The sequence below is a fragment of the Populus alba genome, chromosome 17 (assembly GCF_005239225.2).
Source record: "Populus alba chromosome 17, ASM523922v2, whole genome shotgun sequence".
NCBI classification, from domain to species: Eukaryota; Viridiplantae; Streptophyta; class Magnoliopsida; order Malpighiales; family Salicaceae; genus Populus; species Populus alba.
The window spans coordinates 11,773,661-11,798,736 of NC_133300.1; the positions used below are offsets into that span (position 1 = coordinate 11,773,661).

The window sequence follows — 25,076 nt, forward strand, 5'->3', positions numbered from 1 at the left end:
CAATTATAGCATCATCACCAGTCAGTCGTCTTGCACCATGCTAAACAAGGTCATTTCTCCACAACCATAATATTTTTGAATACTGATACATTATTTGTGCCTCCAAATAACAAATAAAGTATTTTTCATTTTGGGAATACAAATAAAACAATTTCACCACTTATTTTATAACCCACATCTCCAAACAGTATAACTAGGCATGCTCTGCAGCTTAAGATCATCAACAGCGTCATGGAAAGGCAATTTACAGTGGATTATCCAAAAAGGCCACATGTTTCATTTCTAATGGCCTGTAAAGCAGCTAAAATATGAAGACAACACTGTCATGAACTCTAGACTTCTGATTCTGAGCCACACATTCAGATATCCACATCAGATTCCTGATCTCCTGCTCCCTCAATCTTATGTATGCAAAGAAGACAGCATAATGGAACTGCAGACCAAAGAAGACATCAAGCAATTCATGAGGCATAAGAGGATAGCAGGAATTAAATGAACTAGAGAAGGGGACTATATGAATGCCACTGCATGCTAGGGCTACTTCAGTTAGGTTCTTTTTAAGCAGTAAGAAATCAACAGTTCAGAATTGTTGTAAAATTGAGGGTTATTCATGAACAAAATACTGTTTCCAGAATGTAAAAACGCTCAAATTGAAAACTACAAAACAAAAAAACAAAAGGAGCCATAAAAAATAAGCCATGCTCTTCCTTGCAATATATGAATCTACTTTGAACAGACAAGATATATGGGGCCAAAAGAGGGGGTCATCTTAGAATATGGAATCAGTATATATGCCCTACTCAGCCACCAGCACAAACCTGTTGCTCAAAAGCTAAGCACAGCCTCTTCACTTCTTCTTCATAAAATGCTTTGTCAAGCAGCTGACTCTCACCATACGACAACTTGGCAAAGATTGACTGATAAGGAGGATATTTTTCCATGACACCACGAACCTGCAATGGCAAACAAGCAGAAGACCCAGAATCACGATATATGTTATATACATCATTCTAGGAAATAAAGCAAAAACAAGTCAAAGATAAAAACACTTGTGTCAAGCAACTATTTATAGAGAAATCCTTCATAATTTCATTTTACCCACTCATCACATCAAATGATCAAAAAGACAGTTGAAAAAAATTCACTATATGACCTTACAAAGTTTTGAAAACAAATTAATGTTACAAGTTTCTTCTTGAAAGATTCAAAGACCAATAAGAGCACAACTATTTGGCCGAGTAACACACAGACATCAAATAGATCTCAACATGGCCTTGATGAAAATTGAATTGAAACAAAAATGAATGGGAGGATTTCCTACTAACATGTTTATTTACATGTATCTTCCGAAATGAATAATCATTACCATAAGCCAACCATTCCAAAAACAACCAAGCAGGTAATCTCAATCCACATAATCATTCAGTTCTATATAAGACCCCATTTAACAACAGCTTATTGAAAAACAGAAGGAAAGAGAAAAAGCACAAGGCTGCAGGAACACAGATCGGAAGAAGATCTTTGACCGGAAAAGGAAAAAGATTTTAATCATTCATAAATCCATCACAGACCTGATCCAAATCCTCACAGACAGCAAGTTCCTCATGTCCATAGGGGTAACTGTTCAATGAAAGCACAAGCTCATCAGAGTGGCGCATTACAGAACAGCAGAAATTACAGAAGGCACATCAAGAATCAAGCATCAGAAAATAGCTTACAGCAAGCCAAAATTCGAGTACAGTTTCCTACGATCCTCCCGGGTCAGCTCAGTGCCAATGCTGAACATAGAAAACAAATCAATGACATCAGAATGGATGGTAAGGTAAATTTAACAGTTAATCCCCCCCCCCAAAAAAAAAAAAAAATCAATAAATAATTAAATAATAAAATAAAAAATAGCTCAATATCTCTCTCTGTCAAGTTTAAACTGGGAACACTAACAAACCTATTAATGGTGATATTGACAGCCCTTCTGTCAGCCTCAAAGGAGAGGAGGTCAGACATTATCTCAGCTGTGGCACCTCCAAGTTTCTGGTCAAAGATCACATTAAGTTTATAAGAAAAGAAAAAAAAGGCAGAACTTCATATACCAGAAAGAGATTTCATTATCCTTCTTGTGGGTAAGCTAACCTGACAAAACCTGTAAAAATCCTCAAGATATGCCTTGTAAAGGGTATTCCTCATAATTTCAATATTCATGTCATCCAAGTCCTATAGATGCCAAAACATTAATACAGGCAGAAAATCCAGAAGATATAAAAACATAAAGATGTTAATAGAAACAATCAAATATTCAAATCACCTCACAACAAAGATCCTACTGCCACCTTTGCTGTCAAGGACCAATTAGGAGGCACATGTGTACATGTGAGCATACATACAAGTTAACAACTAGGTGTGAATAAATTCGTTACGATGTTAATCAGGTAAAAACATATGGTCTTTAATAGGCCAAAATCATCTTGTTTGTCAATGTTTATTGGTCAATAATTTTAATTCAGCAGCATCACATGACGCAGGAGTTTTTGGATTACTAAATATTTTTCCCTAGTTATTTTACTTTTCTTATTTAGTTGGAATCCTAATGATAGTTAGATTCTATATTAGCCCTATAACTTTAAATAAGGATTCCTTTTCCTGTAAGGATTAGGATTGAAGCCTAGAACTAGTATAAATAGGGTTGTCTAGCTTATTTTTCAGACATTTATTATGTTATTATCAATCATTATACGTTTTAGAGGTTCTCTACAGACCCTAAACCTATTTTTCTAGTTCCATCTTCAATTTTCTTCTAGTTTTAGCCAAAGATTATGTTCTTTGCTGTTTTGAGTTGATTTCTCTTCCTATGCTAATTCAAGTTTGTATCAGAGCATAAAAGATCCTAGATTACTTTAGGTTTTGATCCTAAACCATGGCTAGACGTGCTAGATGTGGATGAGGAAATCAAGATCACCAAGTAGATATAGCTGCTCTGAGACAAGAAATTGAAGAATTGTCATGGGAGCCCAAATGGAGAATCTGGAAGGTAACCACAACCCCTTGGACATGTCAGAAGGTGATCTTGAGGGTGAACATGTTGATGGGGTGGACAAAGACCCTTTTCATGATGCTGGAGTAAGAGGTGGATTTGAAGAGTGTTTAGCCCATGCCGTTGGAGGAATTAAGATAGAAGTTGCTGATTTTTATGAAAAGATGCATGTAGAGGATTATTTAGATTGGGAAGCTAGCTTGGATAATTATTTTGAATGGAAAACTATGGCTGAAGCTTGGAAAGTGTTGTTCGTTAAGCTTAAATTGAAGGGCACTGCACTTCAACAGTAGAAGAGAGTTGAAGAGCAGCATGCACAGCAAGGTAAGGCTAAAATCAGCACTTGGGAACATATGAAAGCAAAATTGCACAAGCAATTCTTACCACCTGATTAAACAAAGGAGTTGTATAGGAAAGTGTTGTTCGTTAAGCTTAAATTGAAGGGCACTGCACTTCAACAGTAGAGGAGAGTTGAAGAGCAGCATGCACAGCAAGGTAAGGCTAAAATCAGCACTTGGGAACATATGAAAGCAAAATTGCGCAAGCAATTTTTACCACCTGATTAAACAAAGAAGTTGTATGGAAAATTTCATTTATTACAAAGAAGTATTTCTGCAGAGAAGTATACGACTGATTTCAACAACCTTTCAATTCACATAGGGCTGAATGAGGTAATGAGCGACATCATGCTATCTAGTCGGCTTGAATCAATCTATTAGGGATAATATGTTTGATTATTTAGTCTTGAAGATGCACGGCAGCATGCATTGATGGATGATATGGTGATATGGTGTAAGGAGGCCAGTGTTTGGAAGACCATGGGATTGCGCAAAGCAGTGCTAGAGCTGTTCAGAGTGTTAAGGATGACCAAACAGCTCTTGGAAACAGTCAAGAGGCTTCTATTACCAACCATCCTAGTGGGGAAAACTTTGACAACCTTGAGAGGATTGAAAAGAGGAAACGTTTGATGAGGTTTGGGGCTCCAAACAGTTCTGGATCTACTTTTCCTAAGGCTGGCAGCAGCTCCCAAATTTGATGTTTCACTTGTGGAGACACATAATTCTTATGATTGTCAGAGTGAAGGGTGGATTTAGCTGCGCTAGAAGAACAAGAAGATGATGTCCTATAACCTATTTATGATGAGTATGTTGAAGAAAATGAAGAAGTAGATATTTATCCGACAAAGGAATCTTTGGAGATTCAAAAAGTGATAACCACAGACCATGAAGAAGAGGAAGATTGGAGAAGGTGTAGCATCTTAGAACCAATTTATGATGTTTCTTCTGATGATAAGCAAGAAGACGAAAACAATGAACACAATGATGATGATGCCAATATAAATCTAAAAGTTGAGTATAAAGAGAATATCATAGTTATAGATCCACAAATGAGATTCATTGGGTTAACTTATAATGATTCTTTTTACTTCCTGAACGATATTATCTCAAGGATAGGATATTACAAAGATTCTAAGTTGGGAAGACATGTTGATGCAAATCCATGCCATACAGTCTACTGTTTTGAAGATGAATGGACGAGAGGTGAAATCACAAGTAAAAGTTCATATTGCTAGATTTAACCTAAGGGAGCTAAGGCTGTTATTAAATGTTGTCATACAGTTGAAGTTTCGAAAGAAAAAAGGATGGCAAGTCTTGGTTGGACATCCACAAGAGATCGAGGAAAGAATGTTTTCAACACAAGGAATTTTTTATTTTTTTTGAACCCAAGGGAACTGGCGCAGGAGCTTTTGGAAGAATAAATATTTGTCCTTAAGTGATTTTACATTTTTTTAATTAAGTTTAGGAATCATAATGCTAGTTAGATTCTATATTAGCTATATAACTTTCAATAAGGATTCTTTTTCCTATGAGGATTAGGATTTAGTCCTAGAACTAGAGTAAATATGGTTGATAGGTTATTATTCAGACATTTTTATATTATAATCAATCATTATACATTTGAGAGGTTTTCTACAAACCATAAACTTATTTTTCTGGTTCCAACTTCAATTTTCTTCTAGTTTTAGCCCTAAAGTTTCTGTTCTTAGCTGTTTAGAGTGGATTTCCATTCACAAACTAGGTCAAATCAAATGATATTCTACTTACATGTGAAACTAAATGATGATAAATGTCAAAATTCTACTTATGACTTGGAGTTCCATGCGTTGGTGAGAGCCATATGACCATTGGGAACACTATTTTGGCATCTCGAGTTTGTAGTTTATTATGATCTTCAAGCATTAAAATAATTAAATTCAAAGAAGAAGTTGAATGACCGTCATGTTAAATGGAGTTCTTTTCTTGATCAGTACAGTTTTACTTTGAAATACAAGACTGGTGAATCTAACAAAGTAGGCAGTCTTCTCTATTAACTGTAATAAGTATGCAAGTTGCGGGGTTCGATGCACTCAAAAATAAGTATCAAACAGACCCCTATCTCAAACTGATTTTGGAGAAATTAACGGGCCAACAAGTTTGGATCAGTTACCATATACGTTGCATGAAGGTTATATATTCAAAGGCAATCAATTATGTATTCCAAAGGGATCATTGCGCGAACAAATAATGTTGGAGCTTCATTGTAATGGATTAGGTAGTTCTTTTGGTAAAGACAAGACTTTGGCAATGGTGATATATTGTTATTATTGACCACAGGTGTAGAGATGTGAATAGGTTGGTAAAAAGTTGTTCTGAGTGTCAATTCAGCAAAGGTACTGAACAAAATACTGGTTTGTATACTCTGCCAATACCAACAGCTCCATGGATTCATTTGAGCATGGATTTTCTCTCTGGAGTTTCTAAGACAGCGAAGGGATATGATTCTATTTTTGTTATGGTGAATGATTTTCAAAGCTGGCACACTTTATTCCATGTTTCAGAACCTCTGATGCTACATATATTGCTGATTTATTCTTTAGAGAAGTCATGAGATTACATGGTGTACCTTCTTCAATTGTTTCAGATAGGGATTTTAAGTTTACGAGGCACTTTTGGAGGACTTTATGGAGGAAAATGGGGACTGAATTGAAATATTCCAGCACTTATCACCCTCAAATAGATGGCCAAACTGAATCTATTAATTGAAGATTGGGAAACTTTCTGAGATGTCTAGTTGGAAATCACGTAAGGAGTTGGGATTTGGTTATTCCTCAAGCTGAATTTGCTTATATCAATTAAATTAATAGATCAATAAAGAAGACACCATTCAAAGCAGCATGTGGACTCAAGCCACAACACGTTCTTGATTTGGTGTCATTACCTCCAGAAGCTAGAGTTAGTAATGACAGTGAGGCTTTTTCTGATCAAATTAGAAGGGTTCATGAAGAAGTAGGGAAAGCTTTAAAGGCTAGCAATTAATCCTATGCCACTGCTGCAAATGAACATCACAAGGTCAAAGAGTTTGAGGAGGGAGATTTGGTACTTGACAATTTAAAGATAGAAAGGCTTCCTAAGGGAAAATATCATAAACTCAAGTCAGGTAAGTTTGGGACATGTAAAATATTAAAGAAAATTAGTTCCAATGCCTATTTTATAGTGCTGCCATCTGAATAACAGGTCAGTAAAATATTTAATGTTTGTGATCTATTTCCATTTGAGGGATTTGATGGAGAAGCAGCTGAAGTTCCAAAGAAAATGGTTCAACCACCATAGGTGCAACAAGATGTTAGCGAAAAGATTTTGGGCCAGGTAAAATATTAACAAAAATTAGTTCCAATGCCTATTTTATTGAGCTGCTGTCTGAATTACAGCTCAGTTCAATCCATAATGTTTGTAATCTATTTCCATTTGAGGTATTTGATGGAGAAGCAGCTGCAGTTGTAGAGAAAATGGTCCAACTACCAAAGGTGCAACAAGATGTTATAGAAAAGATTTTGGGCCATGTAAAATATTAAAGAACATTAATTCCAATGCCTATTTTATAGAGCTGCAGTCTGAATTACAGATCAGTCTGATCTTTAACGTTTGTTATCTATTTCCATTTGAGGGATTTGATGGAGAAGCAACTGAAGTTGCAGATCAAATGGTTCAACTACCAAAAGTGCAACAACAAGATGTTATTGAAAAGATTTTGGGCCATGTATAATATTAAAGAAAATTAGTTCCAATGCCTAGGTTATAGAGCTGCCTCCTGATTTACAGATCAGTCCAATCTTTAACGTACGTGATCTATTTCCATTTGAGGGATTTGATGGAGAAGCAGCTGAAGTTGCAGAGCAAATGTTTCAACTACCAAAGGTGCAACAAGATGCTATCAAAAAGATTTTGGATGTCAAAGAGGTCACGTCAAGATGAGGTAGAAAGTACAAGCAATTTTTGGTAAAGTGGTTCAGTAAACAAGCTAGTGAGAGCACTTGGATGGCTGAAGAAGGCTGAACCTGAGTTACATGATGAATCCATGAAGGTTTTCTCACCTGAGTCAAGTTTTCCAATCCGAGGGGATGGACGCAGGGGCTTCTGGATTATTATATATTTTTCCTTTGTTAGTTCCTTAGTTATTTTACATTTTTTATTTAGTTTAGGAATAATAATGCTAGTTGGATTCTATATTAGATATATAACTTTCAATAAGGATTTTTTTTCCTATGAGGATTAGGATTTAGGCCTAGAACTAGAATATATATGGTTGCTAGGTTATTATTCAGACATGTTTTGTATTATATAATCAATCCTTATATGTTTGAGAGGTTTGCTACAAACCATAAGCCTATTTAGTTCCAACTTCAATTTTCTTATAGTTTTAGCCAACAATTTTCTGTTCTTTGTTGTTTTGTGTTGATTTCTCTCCCCACACTAAGTCCTCACACCCATCAACAAACAACATGGTAGCATAATATGTGACTGACAAACAGGAATGAACAAGTTGTCGATCATTTCAAGCTGCCATAAAAGCCTATTTTATGCCACACAACAATGTATGAAAGATTTGGCACAGAAGTGAATATCACAAGTCAAAAGAAATTAGAAGGGAGAGAAGCAAGTGATGCTGTAACATACATCTGATGTGATGCACTCTGAGAAATACGGTGCCAGGGGTGTGTCAACAAGCACCAATCTGTAAAGCTCTCGCATATTCTGAGCAACAGCCAGGGTGGCAATACTGGGGGCAACACAAAATAGAAATCAAGAAAGGTTCCATAAACTATCAAGACTAAAAAGCAGCACAACGTAGGATAACAAAACCTGTCAAACATGCCCAAAGGATGGCACTTCTCCAATAGCTCCTGAACATCTCTCTCATGCAAGGTTCCGGTTACAATCAAGACAACATTGTCTATCATGTGACCATATCTGGTCAAAACAGAAGAAGGACAAGGGTTAGCCTTCTCTGCCTATTTCTAGAACAATTAAAAAATATGAAACCAACCTCCTAAATTAACAATATGCACAACGAATTGCCCTAATGCAGTGCCCACCTGTTTCCTAGAAGGCAAGTTGGGTACTGCTGACGAAAGTAGCAAAAAGTAGACATTATGCTGATCGATCCAAGACTAACCTTAACGAAATATCTATAAACTTACACGAAACTCTATATTGAAACGCAATATGCAACAGTAACCTCATATCATATTTCAAAGCACATGGTGGATCTATCTATAGAGGAAAAACACACACCCAAAGATCTTAAGAGACAAGGAAACCAAATAAGTAGATGGAAAAAAGGGTGTTGACATACGTGCAATACTCCAAGAAGGTGGATAAGGGCTCTGTGGCTTGCGTTAGCATGTGCTTGTACTCATCAACTAATTTCAGAGTGCATTTCTCCACAATAGTAATGGTATGCAACGGAGAAGGTTCTGCAACCCAAAATTAGAATTATAAAAATCATAAGATAACAGAAAATCATCAGATCTCTTCAACTAATTACAAAATTGAAGTAGATAGATCACAATAAAAACAAGAAGACTGCACTGACCGTTTTGAAGATAGGGACCGTACTCGGTAGCAGAGAGATGCATCTTGATATCATCAAGGGTTTCACACTGGCAGAGATTGTTGTAATCAGAAGCTGTTAAAAGCCCTGATCTGTGTCCCCTCACGATGGCTTCCAAGTACCCTCCATGGATGTTGAATGTCATGGCCTCGAATCCGTACATTTTCAGACCCAGATAGATCTTCTTTAATTATTATTTCAAATATTTGTGGCTTCTTCAGGACAACGATGAACAAGGTGAAGAAGAACCAGAGGGCAGGCTCCCCTTGTAATCAAATCTTGAAGGATCAAAATGTCTCTTTTTTACTTCCTTTTTGTGGTAATGACAGGAAGGACAGTGCTGCCTGGTTCTGTGTTTATTTATTTATTTATTTTAAATGATAATTTGATCTGTTTCTCTTGTTTATTATTATTATTATTATTATTGGGCTAGCCAATAATACACTTTTGGATTTATGGACTGAAAACGTTGGGGCTCTGATTCACAATTGGGCTTTGAGCCCGTATTTCAACGGGAGTTTTATCTATATTCATATAATTTAATCATCAAGGATATTTGTTACTTTCCATTACAAATATGGTAGTGTGAATAAGTACATATGAAATGTTTGTATTTAATAAGCTGTTTTATTTCATTGTTTACACTTATTTTTTATTTACATTTTAGTACCTATACTCATAAATTTCATTAATAAAGTATTTTTATTAATAAACAATGGAAAGATATTGATAATAATTTCAAAAAGCTTGACATTTGTAATAATATCAATGCCATACATGATCCAAGTTACATAAAATTAGACAAGAGAGCTATGTGGCATCCCACCATAAAAAATATGTTTTCACTGTTTTTTATAAAATATAATTGATATTTCTATATAGAATTTTCATTCGAGTTAGTTTAATATATATACCATATAACAAGCTCTTATATATTAGTTTTACGTATCTCTTATACCTTAGCTTATGAGATTAATTATTATTTTTATAAAGAAAAGAACATAATATGTACTAGTGTCAATGACTCTAATTAATATCTAATATTAATAAAGCATCGATCATGAACATTTAGAAATAATGCTTTGATATAATAGAAATCTCATAATTATAACAATTTTATAATTTTTCTTTGCAAAGTTTTTTTCTTAAAAACTTTATTTTTACTCTAGATTTATTATTAATTATTAGATTCATTAATCAAACATAAATAAATATTAAAGATAAATAAATAATATATTGATAATAAATATGCTTTCACATTATCAAAGTCAGTGTCATGAATAACCAGTTAATTGTTTACATGGCATGTATACTAACACATCGACATAACTATTAAAAACAAGTTTAATCAAAACATCTCTAACTTGACAAAAACTTGTTGAAAACTTATTGACACATTTTTGAACTTGTTTTAGGGTTAATAACTACATGTTAGGTTTACGACGATCCTATGAGACTCTTCAACCTAATTATTAAAAAACAAGTCAATTCAAAACATCACCAACTTGATGAAAACTTGACTACGTACTTTGAACTCATTTTAAGGTTAAAAACCATGTGTTAGGTTTATATTTGTCCTTAAGACTAGGAGGCTCATTCATCTAACCATTAAAAAATAAGTTTAAATAAAATGTCATCAACTTAACAAAACAAAAAAATGAACTCTTTTTAGGGTTAAAAACTATATGTTAGGTCTATATTAGTCCTTAAGACTAGGAGACTCATTGATCTAACCATTAAAAAATAAGTTTAAATAAAATGTCATCAACTTAACAAAACAAAAAAATGAACTCTTTTTAGGGTTAAAAATCATGTGTTAGATCTATGTTAGTTTCTAAAACTAGGAGACTCATTGACCTAACCATTTCAAAAGTTTAAATAAATAATGTTAAGGAAGAAAATCAAAACACAAACCATAAAAAAAAAAATATATATATATATATATATATATATATATATATAGGTTTCACCAAGACTCACACTATTTATAATTATAGTATTGTGATACATAACAAAAGTTAGGCACAAAATGAAGCAAAAGTAACTCAAAAAGATTGAAATGGAAGATTAGACATAAACCTAAACATTTATTCCAAATAGAGCATGAGTTATATATTGATGAAGGTTGTTACTGCTGCGAAAGAGATGTTGTTATTTCTAAATTTAAAGATTAAAAATAGTTTAGAGTTGGGCACTTCATAAAAGTTTTAGATCCCATTCTCAGCTTTCTAACTTACCTAAGCTTGATTTGTTGATCTATTTTAACTTTTATAACTCTACATGTAGGTTGAAAACCAAAATAGGGTTCAAGTTACAATGAATTTCTGGATAGATTTAAATTTTATTATTTCTATTATGTTTTGAACTTCAAAAGGGCATAAATGGGTTTTGGTCTCTTTATAAAAGTTTTAGACTTGCATCCTAGCTTTCTATAAAGAAAAAAAAATTGCTTAAAACTAAGGTATGTAGCTCTAGTTAAAACCTAAAACCATATAGTGTCCTAGTTTGACTAGATTAGACTGCCTGTTGCAAATCAAATCTCAATTGGTGTATATCCTCTCTCTCTTTCTCTCTCTCTCTTGTTTTAGCCTTTTTTATTCTATAATTCTGTTTTTTTTTTTTAACACTCTAAAGAAAGACCTAAAACCACTTCTTCCATACCCAATTCAGGCAAACTTTATTCAAACTATTTATTTTCTCACATATTGGATGAAGGAAAAATATGAGTGTTTTGGTTTCGTTTGTAAGTAAGAAAATATGATGAAGGTTGCGTTTAATTTGTTTGATTGTACAACATTTAGTCCTATAAAAGGGATGAAATGGTGTTGTTTTTTACCACCTTTTGCAATAATAACAAAAGGGTGCATGAGCTATCTTTTCATGGAATGTTGTACAATAATTGTAGTATTAACCAAGGGATGAAAATGGGTGTGTTCTTTGCTCTTTTTACAGGTAAAAACTTGGATGCCAATGTAAGTTTTTATCATAGTTATTAAACACGAGTTGGGAGTTGACTCGATCAAGAGGTTAGGTCCTAAGTTATACAGGTTAACCTAGATCAACTCGAGAAAATAAAAAAAATATATGTTTGAGATTTTAATATCTCATATGGAAATTTTTTGAAATAATACATGTGGATGTAAGCTATAAAAAAAAAAATGTGAAGTGTAGTATAGTTATCCCACATTAAAAAGTTAAGAAATAATTGAAGTGAACATAATCTAGAAAAAAAAAAAGTTAAGTGTAATATACTTATTCCATATCAAAGACTTAAGAAACAATCCATATAAATATACGATATACATAGTTATTCCATATCAAAAAATTAAGAAACAATTCATATAGATATGGGCTATAAAAAAATACAAAGTACAATATAATTATCCTACATAAAAGAATTAATAAATAATCCATGCGGATGTAGCGAAATATAGTTATCCCACATCAAAAAAATTAAGAAACAATGCATGTGGATATATGTTATAAAAATATATAGTATACTTATCTCACATCGAAAACTTAAGAAACAATCCATATGAAAGTATACTATATATAGTTATCCCATTTTAAAAATTAAGAAACATTTCATTTGGGTGTGGGCTATAAAAAAATTTAAAGTATAGTATAGTTATCCTACATCAAAAAATTAATAAACAATCTATGTGAATGTAGCCATATATATTTATCTCACATCAAAAAATTAAAAAACAATTAATGTAGATATAAACAATAAAGAAATATAAAGTGAAGTATAATTATCTCATATTAAAAAGTTAAAAAAAAACAATACATATGGATGTAGGCTATAAAAAATATGTGAGACTAAGTATTCATAAATTAATTTTATATTTTTTGAATTTATTAAAACAATTTAACAAATGTAAAAAAAACTTGAGTCTCACTTAGGTTTCAGGTTGACCTGGCGGGTCTCCCGAGTTTGATTGGGCTAGTTATAAGCCCAAGTTTTTATAATTTGAAATCCAATCAAGGCCTTGAGTTGCCTGGGTCTCAGGTCAACTTGTAAAGCTGGACGAAGTTTCATTACTATGGTTTTTATGGCTTGCTTTTAAATCAAATAACCAAAAGATGAAATGTGTGCATTTTAGCTTAGATTTGTAGTAGGTTGTTTGAACTTTAGGCATGTATTTATGATTGTATATAAATGTATAATAGTAGATAGAAAGTGTTTGAGTTTTGGCTTGTTCTAATAAGAAGAAAAAAGAAAATATGAGGGAGCAAAGAAAAAAAAATTAAAAATCATGAAATGAATGAGAATTGGCCGAAATGCATCTATAATGTATTTTTCATAAAAATTGTATATCTTTGCATTTATTCTATTAAAAAGAAGTAAAAAATAATTGAAATGCGTGGTGAAAATTGCCTTATGACAAAGGCTATTGAAAGAAATTTTAGAAATATATTTATACAATATTAAATAGTAAAATATAGGCCTATATATGGTGTGTATTTGAGAATGTGGTGCATGATGCTTTTCAATTGAAAATGCTTCAAAAATATTGTTTTTCAATTTGTTTTTTTATTTTTGACAACATCATATCAAAACCATTTAAAACACTTAAAGGTAAAAAACACTTTGAAAATAAGTTGAACCGTAATATCAGACACACACTTGGTGATTAAATAGATTAGTCATTTTAGGAATCAAAAAGTAATCGATGTAAAGCTTAAGTGAGGGAGAGGAAGACCAAAGGGAATCCTTGTTAAAACCATAGTTTGTGTGCTATTTAGAGGTAAGAAACACTTTTACCTTGATTGAATAAAGTTTTATTATGATTCGAGGAGTTAGGAGGTTTTTAAATTTGTATGCTATGTATATGGATTATTGTTTTTATATTTATATGTTTGTTCTTAGTTATGAGTACTGAATGGGTTAAGTGATAATTAGAAGAAAAATTAAAAAATAAAATGGGTGTTCTTATGCAGTAGGGGTTTCGACCACACTAAATGAAGGAGAGCTTGGACTTGTTGGATCAATTTACTTATAATTAATGATAAATAAGGTTAAAGGAAGAATTTAATGAGGCCATGCTAGACCCGTGCCTAGGTTTGGGAATGTTGGTAGACCCGCGCCTGGTTCTGGTAACCATGTCAAACCTGTGTCTGGATGTGGCAACCATGCCAAACTCGTGCCTGGGTCTGTCACTAAACATGGCTGTCAATCCACGCCTGGGTCCGGCACCAAACATGGTTGCCAGACCCAAGACTTTTAAGTTTGGCGTGGTACCCAGACTCAAATAGCTTGGGTCTGGCGTGTTTGCCAGACCCAAGTAAACAACAAACAAATATATGACAATTGTGCATTTTAGTTGTCAAGAAAAAAAGAAAAACACAAACAATTAATCATCGGCAGCAATCCAACCATGACATGTCTACACGCACCGCACCATGTGAAAGATGACACGATGTGGCGTGTGAAACACATACTAAAAGTTTTTCAAATAAAAAATAAAAAAGACAACGTGACAATACTAAATGTCTCCCATGATCCTCTTAATTACACATCATACCCAAGTAAATTTTACTATCACAATCCACAATAGTCTTTGTCTAGAGTTATAGTGAAAATACCATACCATTTAGCCATATATATATATATATATATATATAGAGAGAGAGAGAGAGAGAGAGAGAGAGTCCACAATGCATGAAGTTGACAATTATCATACAATTCCCACTATATAGAAGAGAAAAACTAGTTTTTCTCCTTGATATTCATCCAAATCCCTCAATAATATTAAAAGTTTGTAAAATCATTGCTTTATACATATATGTAAAAACCAATGTTCGATGGCAAAAATGCTCCCTTGCTTTTGTGATGGTGAACATAAATTTGATATGGAGAACGTATTTAACTTCCGAATGGACAGTGGCAGCAAGTTTTTCGCTTTTGGTTATAGAAAGAGGTTTGATTACGATAAATTTGTGAGCATTAAATAATAATCTAGAATTATATATAGTGTCTTATCAATTAGTTCAATTTTTTACTTTGAACTGTTTTTTTTATATGATATCAAAAACATAATAATAACAAAAAAAGTAGTAGATTAAATCTCATCATTCTAATTTTTTATAATTTAATTAATAAATTTAAATATAAAGTAGTGATAGTCATGTCCAATTTTAAATTTATCAAATTTTCTCTGTGTATAAAATAATAATATAAAATTATATATGAAATATTATTTTATAATTTAAATTTTTGAATTAAACTTGCTACTTTATATTGTTATTTGACTAGATGTTATTTAAGCTACAATTTATTTGAGATGTGGTTACAATTGTTTTTTAAAATATTTTTTGTATCGAAATGCATTAAAATAATATATTTTTTTATTTTTAAAAAATTATTTTTAAGATCAGCGCATTAAAAAAATCCAAAACATAAAAAAAATAATTTTTCATAAAACAAAATGAATTTATTAAAAATACAGGTTGACCCTACGAATCAAAGTCATCAATTTTGTTCAACAACTATTCTAGTTTCCTTTCCTTATCGGCACAAAAAATAAATTTAGTATCGAAACATTTTGGCTTTCTATTCAAAGATTAAGACAAGAAATTACAATCCAAACAAGGTCGGAGCCAAGAATTATACTTAGGTGGTCAAATTTTAAAATTTAATAATTTTTGCTCTAAAAATTAAGTTTTGCTAATTTTATAGGGGCATATTAACAATTATTCTTTCAAGGACTAGGCCCCACCAGCTTCCCCGGCTCTACCCCTGGATCCAATTCACTTCAAATAGTTCAAATCAAATAAAGTGTAGTTTAATTATAATTTAGTCCTTGTAGTTTACCAAAATAAATTAATTAATCCCTATACTATAAAAAGAATTAAATAGTTCTCTTATCAGTGTTAATCATGCTTAATCTAATAGTATTTGGTCCACAAATGTTTTCTTTTCTTCCCAAACTTTCAAAGGAAATATCAGTTGAAATCTAGCGACCACCTCATAAGCAACGGTTTAAGTTAACCTCGTATTTAATGGGGCACTTAGAATTTTCACATAAAAGTACATGTCACAAACTCTATTTATTTCAATATTGATTTTTTTTTCTCTAATTTTATATTTTTATATTTTAATTTATTAAAGATTAAGTTTTATAATTTATTATAGTTTGTTACATATGTGATTAACTCAGTTGACTCAAATTTTTTTTAATTGATATTCTTTTTAATTTTATCATTTAGCATTATGTTAATTAGGATTTAGATTTTCAATTTACTTTCTATGAAAAGTTATCCCGGTCTCATAACTCGAGTTACAAATTTAATTGATTAGTTCAATTAATTTAAGGTATTTTTATTTTTTTAATTGATATTTTATTTTAAATTTGTCCCACAACATTAAATTAATTAGGAGTTCCGTTTCAAAAATTCTCCATCATTTTATATAAATAAAAAAAAATCTGATTTGACCATAGCACATTATGTTCTAACAAGAATACTATATAATATATATAATAGCACGTGGGGAGTAGGTAAAGGACACCTCATATTCCTTAGAACGGTGCTAAACTAATCCTCCCATGGATTGGGATTGTTAAAAGTATTTGCAAAAATTATCTTTTTTTTTTATTTCTATAAAATGATGGAGAATTTTTCCTTTTTTTTCTTTTGTATTTTTAGAATATGGAAAAAAGCTTCTTTTTTTTTTTTGGAAAAGACAATTGATTATTATTTGGAGAGTATAAATAAAGAAGATGATGACATAAATGTTTTAAAATGAAGAGAAAAAATTAAATAAAAATATAAAATAAATTTATTTTTATAATAATTTTAGAATGAGATTTTGCATTTTCAAAACAAGAAATAAATGAGATATATATCCCCACTATGGTTTTTTTTTTAAAGAGTAACCAATAGAGAATGATGCACTGCGGCTCTCAGGCAAGTAGGCAAAGAGGGCATGTTTATCATTGAAAGGTTATAGAATCATAAACCAAAAAAAGGCTCGGAACGGTCAAACTAAATCTTTGATTACAAACTTCATAAAGAAGCAGGAGATGTTACGTCCATTGACCAAAAATATCCAAAGAAAAATAGAGGGATGGAGGTCTCCCAGTGCTGAGGAAGAAGTTGCCTTTTTTTCAAAAGTATGAACATATATAGATATTGATTCTCTTTTAATACTTAAAAGTAATATCTAAAGGTTTCCAATTAACTTGCGACAAACAGATACACCCTGTTCATCGTTTCGCTGTTTTTCTTTTCTACTTTGTGCCTTAAAGAGAGATCATGATCTTGTAAATGTGAAGCCCAGCCATGTGTAGGAGAATCACAGAGCGTGGTAGGGACAGAAAGAGATGGAAAACACACGGTCATTTGACTGTAGATTTTATGCGGTCGTCGTCAAAGAGGCTTACTGTTGCTTAAAGCCGAAGGGAGAGACCAGAGGATGGCGTCTTCGCAATCCATGTCGCCTTTTGATTTGAAGTGTAGGCTGCGATTCTATCCTGCTAAGACCATTCCAGCAAGAACATCTGTGGCCTCTTAATTTACTTCATCATTACTGCGACAATACATGATAGACACTCGATCTGTTGTTCGTCTCTGACGTTCAAAGATTACTTTCTTGGTGCCCAGATAGCTAGAGTTTCAACAATGGCAGCCCATCTGACGTCAGATGCTGCGACGTCGGAACAAGCAATAAGAGGGGAGATTACAGATTAGGACCGCAGAGGATGGACAAGATGTCATATTTGAATTGTGCCTTGAATAGGTCAGATTTCAGGCTAATGGTTCAATCTATGAAATCATCATTTCAATCCATGGGTCAAATACTATAAGTATATTGTTTGTGTAAGTTCATCACAAAGAGACGTGCAGCAAATTGATCGTTTTACGTAGGAGAAGGGAAAAAGTGGGATATATATATATATATAGATAGATAGCGTTAGAACATTTTCTTGTAATAAAAGATTTGATATGTCAAATCGAGAGAATGAGACGAAATAAAAGATAAATTAAGATTCAATCTCATGATATTAAATAAAGACCATTATTTCACTTGAATTATAATGAGCATCAATTTTTTGAAAAAACTAAATTAAAATAGTAATTTCTCCCCTCATCAAAATCATGTTAAAAAAAAAGTTGTTATCATCGTAAAAAACAAATAATTCATTGCTAAGAATATAATTAAATTAAATTATTATTTACTCAGTCATTAAATTATTTTCTAAAATATATTTAATAATAAAATAAATTAATTAAGCCAATCATATGATAAATAAAACATTTGCACTAACAAAAAAGTTAAAATATAACATAGTTGAAAACTAGTTTTTAGCCCGGACTATGATGTAGGTACAGTTGTTTTTTTTTAACTTTAAAAAAAAAAAACAATACCTTAGAAAGTCAAAAATTTAATGCATAATAGATAAAATTCTTAAATAGTAATATATTGGATTATATATATATATATATATATATATATATATATTAAAATAATAACATATTAGATCGACATAGGCCAATAATGATTAACATCTATAACCCGTGATCTAAGATGTGTGATCATGATAAAATCATGAAAATCATATCAAAACAAATTAAAATGCTTAATTATAATGAACCAATTATCAAAGACAAGAAGAGGAAAGAAATTATAAAAAAACAGACAAAAAAAAATGATCTGAGTAAACTTATATTAGTAGTCAGCATAACGCCATGGACCTAGCCAAATTTGTATTGACATAAGAAGAGCAAAGTTAAGGCCCCGTTTGTTTGCAGGAAAGTGAATTTCTTTTGGAAAATGAATTCCGGGGAAAGTGAATTCCTGGAAAGTGAATTCCGGGAAAGTATTTTCCGATGTTTGATAGTGTTATGGAAAACACTTTCCAGTGTTTGGTTGTGTTATGGAAAATGAATTGGAAAATAATTTATTAATAAATTAATTTTTTTTTCAAATTTATCTAATATATATAAAATATTTAATCACTTACAATAAAAAAATAAAATCTAAAATGTATAATGATGAATTTTTTTTTATTATATTCTATATTCATACATAGCTTATTTTATAAAATATAATTATATATATCATATCATATTATAAAGAAATAAGCTTGTGAAATATTTTTTACTATTCTATGAAACCATTTATAATTTCATTACGTACGAAATACATCCGACAAAAACTATAGTTTTAATAATATTTTTAGCATGTAATAAAATTGAATAAAATATTAAGGTATAAAATTCACTCTAAACTATTTTTTTTTTAATGTTAAAAAAAAAAAAAAAAGTCTCCGCAGGCAAGTGAACAGTGCACTAAAACTGTAATGTTCACTATTTTTTAGTGAACAGTGTATACAATACACTGTTCATGTTAATTGCACTGTTCAATGAACAGTGCAATTAACATGAACAGTTATATAAAAACATGACAACGCAGCATTGGCCCACGCCAGGAAAGTGTTTTCCGAGAATTAAAAACGGAAAACACTTTCCTTATGTTAAACTTAACATTTTCCTTTGACTGGAATTACATTTCCTTTGACTCACTTTCCATGTATTGCCAAACATGGGAAAGTGAGGAAAATGGTTTCCAGGAAAGTGAATTCCTGGAAACAAACAAGGCCTAAGGCAATGCTAGGATTTCTAAAAAAGTAAAAGAAATTTGAAACTCAGGTTATTGAGTTAACTGGATTTAATAAGTTTGGTTAATTTAATAATATAAAAAGACAACTCTAATTTAATAACATTAAAAACCAAGTAAACCCGAGCAAATATTCTAAATTTGGATTAATTTTTTAAAATCATAACCTGTGAAATCTTATATTCGAACTTAATCAAGAAGATCAATCTCCAACCAATTTAATGTTAAAAGATAAAATTGAAAAAAAAAATCAATCTAAAAATTTTTTCAAAGTAAAAAAAAAATAAAAAATAAAAAATAAGAATCAAACCTAATAAGAAAAAAAAAAAGGATGGGATTGCAAGAAAAAATAATTTTATAAATCATTTGATATATCATTATTTCATTATTTAAAAAACATATATTCTAATATATCACCATATCAATATTCAAAAAAGATATCATTCAATATATATAATATTTTGAGTTTATTATTATTATTATTTATCTGAAAATACATTATCAACCTTTGGGTATTTTTTATATTAAAAAAAATTAATTCAATTCGTAAACTAATAATTTAGTATTATCTAATTAATTAAAGCCATTTTAATCTAAAAGTCAAAACTATTGGATTATAAATCTATATTTGTGTATAATAATTGAGCGCATTTCAAATTTTTATTTCTTAACAGAAGTGAGTTTTATTATTCACATGTGAAGCTTAATCAATAAGAAAAAGAAAAGGAAAGAAAGAAATCGATCTCCCAAATTAAAGAAAGGAACCATGGCGCTTGTTTTTGGTGATAAAAGTACAAAATTCAAGAGTGGATTAAGGTATTGGTGGGACCGGTCGGAATTTGGCTCGCCGGCATCGAAACCAGATAGTCAAAATGGTTGTCGTCGACCTTTATGCATTTCTCTTCGTTGATGGAGAGAGGAAGAAAAGAAGCACAACTTTTCAAGATTCTGTCGTGTACGATAAAAGAAAAACAGGGCGGGCACACATACTCCTGCCTTCTAGAATCCAAGGAGATCGAGAGATCTCGGACACGGCATGGGAGTTCTTTCTCTTGGAACTTGGAAGCTTTAGCCATAGCAGCTTGCGTCAACCTTCCAATGGAGGAGGGAAGCAAATTGCTGCCAATTATACTTTTCCTAGACTAAGCATTCAAGGGGATCCATAGCCATCTTGTAATCGATAAAATATAAAATTAAATTAAAATATTTAGTTATTTCACTGTATCAATTTACAGTAATTTTTTTTTAAATCTTCTACTTTCTTTTTGAATTGCAGCTTACTGTAATTAATTTGTTAAGAAAAAAATAAAGATTCAATAAAAAAAAGACCAAGGTGTAGAATAAAAAGAAATCCCATGATAATTCTCAAGTTAATAAGAAAATGTTCTATTTAGTTCACCTGCTTTTATTTTTGTAATTTTAATTTTAATCAAACAATTCATTTTCTTAACATTGTAGTCTTTGGGTTTGGGGAAAAAAAAACATATCATATTTTGATAATAAAAAAAACTTATATTGGTGCTGATGAGTTTTATTAAAGTGTTTTTAAACATTTATTTTATCAAAAAATTTAGATTGGGGTAAAATAAAAATAGGTTAAAAATAAATTTTTAGATATTTTTAATTTTCCAACTACCTTCATGATGACTAAATACGACATGTTATTTACTTTTTTTAAAAAAAACCTAGCCATATTTGATTGATTGTGAATTATAATTAATAATTTATTTTAGTTTTTTTTATAAGGTTATATTAGCATTATACAATTATCTTGATATATAGTTAGATATTGAAATATTATTATGGTGCTATATTATTGAAGTTTTTAAGACTAACATTATATATGTTATGAATAATTTTTAAGATATTTTTCCTTTACTTAGAGGTGGTTCCATATTTACATGTCAGTAGTAAAGGATGCTATAATATTAATATTATATTAAGAGATTATAAAAAGGATAGTATTAAACAGTTGATAAATTATTTTAATTAGTTCGTTATAGTTACGGACTGGTCTTATGCCTGCAGTCTGCTGCGGTTTGCAAAAAAAACAAAAACAAAATATATAGGCATTGACAATGCTTTTTAAAAATTTATAATCGTGAAAAAAAAATTTGTGTTTAAAAAATTAATTTAAAAATTATATGTGCAAAAAAAATGCTAAAGAAGTTTTTGACGTTAACTGAGTCAACTTATCTAATTAAATAATATTTCAAGTATAATATTATTTGTTAAATAATAATTAAATTAAAAAAATATATTTTAAGAACATAACAAAAAAAAGCACGTTAATATAAAAAAATTATCTCATTATAAAATAAATTAAAAAATAATAATAGTTATTTGATTTAGATAAATTTGAAGAAAAAAATAATTCAAGGCTTTAAGAAAGAGCTGACTGCTGAGTGTAGGTAATGTGGGACCGCTCCTGGTCCAAAACATTGGGCAGACACATCGGGGCTTGCATGGGCAGGGCAGGTGGGGTAATATGGCTTTGTTACTCGATAAGTCGCACCAAATTTATTTATTTTAATATTAAAAAATATCCAAGCCGAAGAAAAATTCTTGGCATTGTAATTAAGCAGGTCAAATTTCAAGTCTTTTCACATAATTCCTTGTGGGGTTATCAAATCAAATCCTATGGAAATTATTTTGATAAGTTTAAGTTAAATTGAGAGGTTAAAATAAAAAAATAATTTTTTAAAAAAATCAATATAAAATCTTTAGAAAAAAAATTAACAATCAAAAAAACTTTGAAAATAATCTAAAACTACAAAATTAAATCTAAAAATAAATATTTTTTCATGACCAAGATAAAATTTCAACCCCTCCTCTGATACTTTTTTATTATATATAACTCATTAACATTATAATCGATATTTTTTGTAATTAGAATTAATGTCAATAATAATTTTTTTTCTTTTTAATTACAATCATCTAATCTCTATCTATCTCTTCCCAATCAAATTGAAGGACATAAAAGTAAGGAAAATAACATTTTGGACCAACAATGAGTTTTAGGAAATTAAAGGGTCTGGAATGGATCCAATTAAAAGTAAAATGACTAAAGTTAACTTTTTACTACAAATTGAAAGTTTCACCCTTTTTTTTGCTTTTCATTTTGACCTTCAATCTTGTCTGTTCTCAAAAAATTAGACTCAATTGACCATCAATTTAGCCACTAAAAGCTTAAGTAACCATGGAAAAAATTTATGAATCAATTTTTTTAAAAGAGATAAAATTTATAAATTAATTTTTTTAAAAAAAATTACTACCATTTGTAAACATGTGCATAATACATCAGTCCACAGTGAAACCTAATTATGCTTTAGGTTTTTTTTTTTTGTAATCGTAATGTGCATGTTACATATTTCAAAAACCTCCCACCAAGGCATTAGAATAATTTATCAGCAATCTTTATCGTTTATCGTTTGAGAGATAAAGATGATGTCTTAGCAACTGGAAGGCAAAGATTGATGCTAATATATATATATTTTAATTATTATTAAAGTGTATATTCGAGTCAGCTTGCATGTATACTCAATTAATCTTATTAACTCTCAAGTTAATGATTAAATAAGTATGTAGTAGTTTTGAAATTTGTAAAATTTAAATTAATAATTTTAAAAAATAAATTTAAAATTTGACCGGTTAAATTATATTATTTTAAAGTTAAAATACTTTCTTGACTCCGATGTGGTGGTGGAGGGTACGAAAAAGAGAACAACTAATTAAAGGTCAAATTGCAGAGATTAATTGTTACCTACGACGTTGTCTTGCTTTGATTCTGGACTAAATTCCACGTCCTCACTTTCTATTGGAAAAACAATTTTTAAATATCAGTTAGTTTTTCAAGTCACATGGCAAGGGGAGTAGGTGAAGGAAAATCACAGGAAATGGAGTGCACATCCCCGTTCATACCACTCACCAAACAATACCGCTTTTCGTCTTTTTGTTCGTATTAACACCTTCCAAGTTTACGCAGCAACCGAGAGTAAAAAATCATATTATTACTGAATAAAAAAATCTAAACTTGAAAAAAAAACATGAAAATTTATTTATTTTTTAAAAGGAAAATTACCCTTTACTTTGGTTTTCTTCACTTATCTGCTATACCCCGGAGAAATTACGGTTTATTTCCTGAATTTTGACATGGCCCTAAAAAAGCAACAAAAAAAAATATGATTATTTAAAAGATTGTAATTATTTTTTATTCAAGGACTGAAAAGCTAATGTTGAGTTAAAATAATAAAAATACTTTAAAGTTATGTACTGGAAAAGAAAAACAAAAGAAATTAAAAGAAAAAACAAAATTATTTCTATCTCTTCCAAACAACAAAACAACCAAAGGAAACTCCTCAGGGTCGCCCGAGCTCTCTTACGAATACGGAATGCTAAGTAACCTAGACGGACGCTAGTGATGGAAGACAGTTCACGCTTCCAAAGGCGTCCTTGTGAGCCCCATTTACCACTTTGTCTCTTGTTTTATTCCAGAGGAATGTGTTCGACAGTGTGTATGAAAAATATTTTTAAAAGAATTTAAAAATTTTTATTTTAAATTAATATATTTTTAATATTTTTAAATTATTTTGATGTACTTATCTCAAAAATAATTTTTAAAAAAATAAAAAATTATTTTGACATATTTTTTTTTTTAGTAAAAACCACTTTAAAAAACAACTATAATTATATTCTTAAAAACGTTTTGTTCCCCTCATCGCGATACACATTGTTTCTTGTAACGATGAAATTATAATCTTGTCCTTGAAAATATCATTTGGCTAAGTTGTTGTTTAAGAATTGCCAAGGGGCATTTTAGTTTTTTCATAACTATTTTACACGGTAAAATTAATTGAATATTCTAAAAGTAAAAATAAAAATAAAACACTTTAATATACTCTAGTCTAGAGACAATTTTTATTTATTTTTACTTTTAAAGAACAATATAATAACCCAATTTCTGCTGGAAAAAAAAATCTCAGAGCATGGCTTAAGAGGCCTTTTCATAATATTTATTTGATCCTAGGGTAATATGATAATTTGATAATAAAACAAAATGAAAAGGTTGTTGAGCCACTTCGCCTCCTCTAGTTGTCAAAATAGTTTTGTCGTATTATTTGATTCTTCTAAAAAAAAAAAAAATTTATTGATAAAACATGTAAGATGATTCCATCTGGTTTAGTGCCAGTTTGATTTTTTTTTTTCACTTTATTTCTCTCTCATTCATTCTGATTTGCGTGTTGCCTTTAAAAAATTCACAGCAACCTTTTATTTTCTTTTCCATTCAAATTTACTTTATGTTCTTTTAATTATATTTTTTTTATTTTAAAAAAATTATTTCAAATTAGAAATTACTTTCATTTCTTCCTCTAATTTTTTTTTTTTTTATCTCTCAGATATAATCACTATTTTTTTATTGTTATTTTTTGTATATATTTTTTAAATTTTTCTTTATAATTTTATCATCTATTTTTTTTTCCATTAAGTTTAATC

General features: G+C 30.4%; 1 protein-coding gene across 1 annotated transcript; it reads right to left on the reverse strand.

The window, feature by feature from the left end:
- Positions 1-41: 41 nt before the first annotated feature.
- On the reverse strand, positions 42-9,325 carry LOC118031855 (V-type proton ATPase subunit d2). Its single transcript, XM_035036353.2, has 10 exons — positions 8,942-9,325; positions 8,702-8,822; positions 8,209-8,316; positions 8,023-8,125; positions 2,131-2,211; positions 1,946-2,031; positions 1,719-1,778; positions 1,572-1,620; positions 819-953; positions 42-433 (listed from the first exon to the last, which is right to left on the reverse strand). Exons 1-10 carry the CDS (start codon positions 9,120-9,122, stop codon positions 302-304), a joined length of 1,056 nt encoding a protein of 351 aa, XP_034892244.1. The 5' UTR covers positions 9,123-9,325; the 3' UTR covers positions 42-301.
- Between the last annotated feature and the right edge of the window lie 15,751 nt (positions 9,326-25,076).

Bases quoted from the DNA above. Each gene is read 5' to 3' on its own strand.
- LOC118031855 (XM_035036353.2), bottom strand. From the start codon at position 9,122: ATGTACGGATTCGAGGCCATGACATTCAACATCCATGGAGGGTACTTG. The intron at 2,212-8,022 runs GTATGTTACAGC...TGGCATCTATAG, and splicing joins CAGAGTGCATCACATCAGAT to GACTTGGATGACATGAATAT. The intron at 954-1,571 runs GTCTGTGATGGA...TTGCCATTGCAG, and splicing joins TCTGTGAGGATTTGGATCAG to GTTCGTGGTGTCATGGAAAA.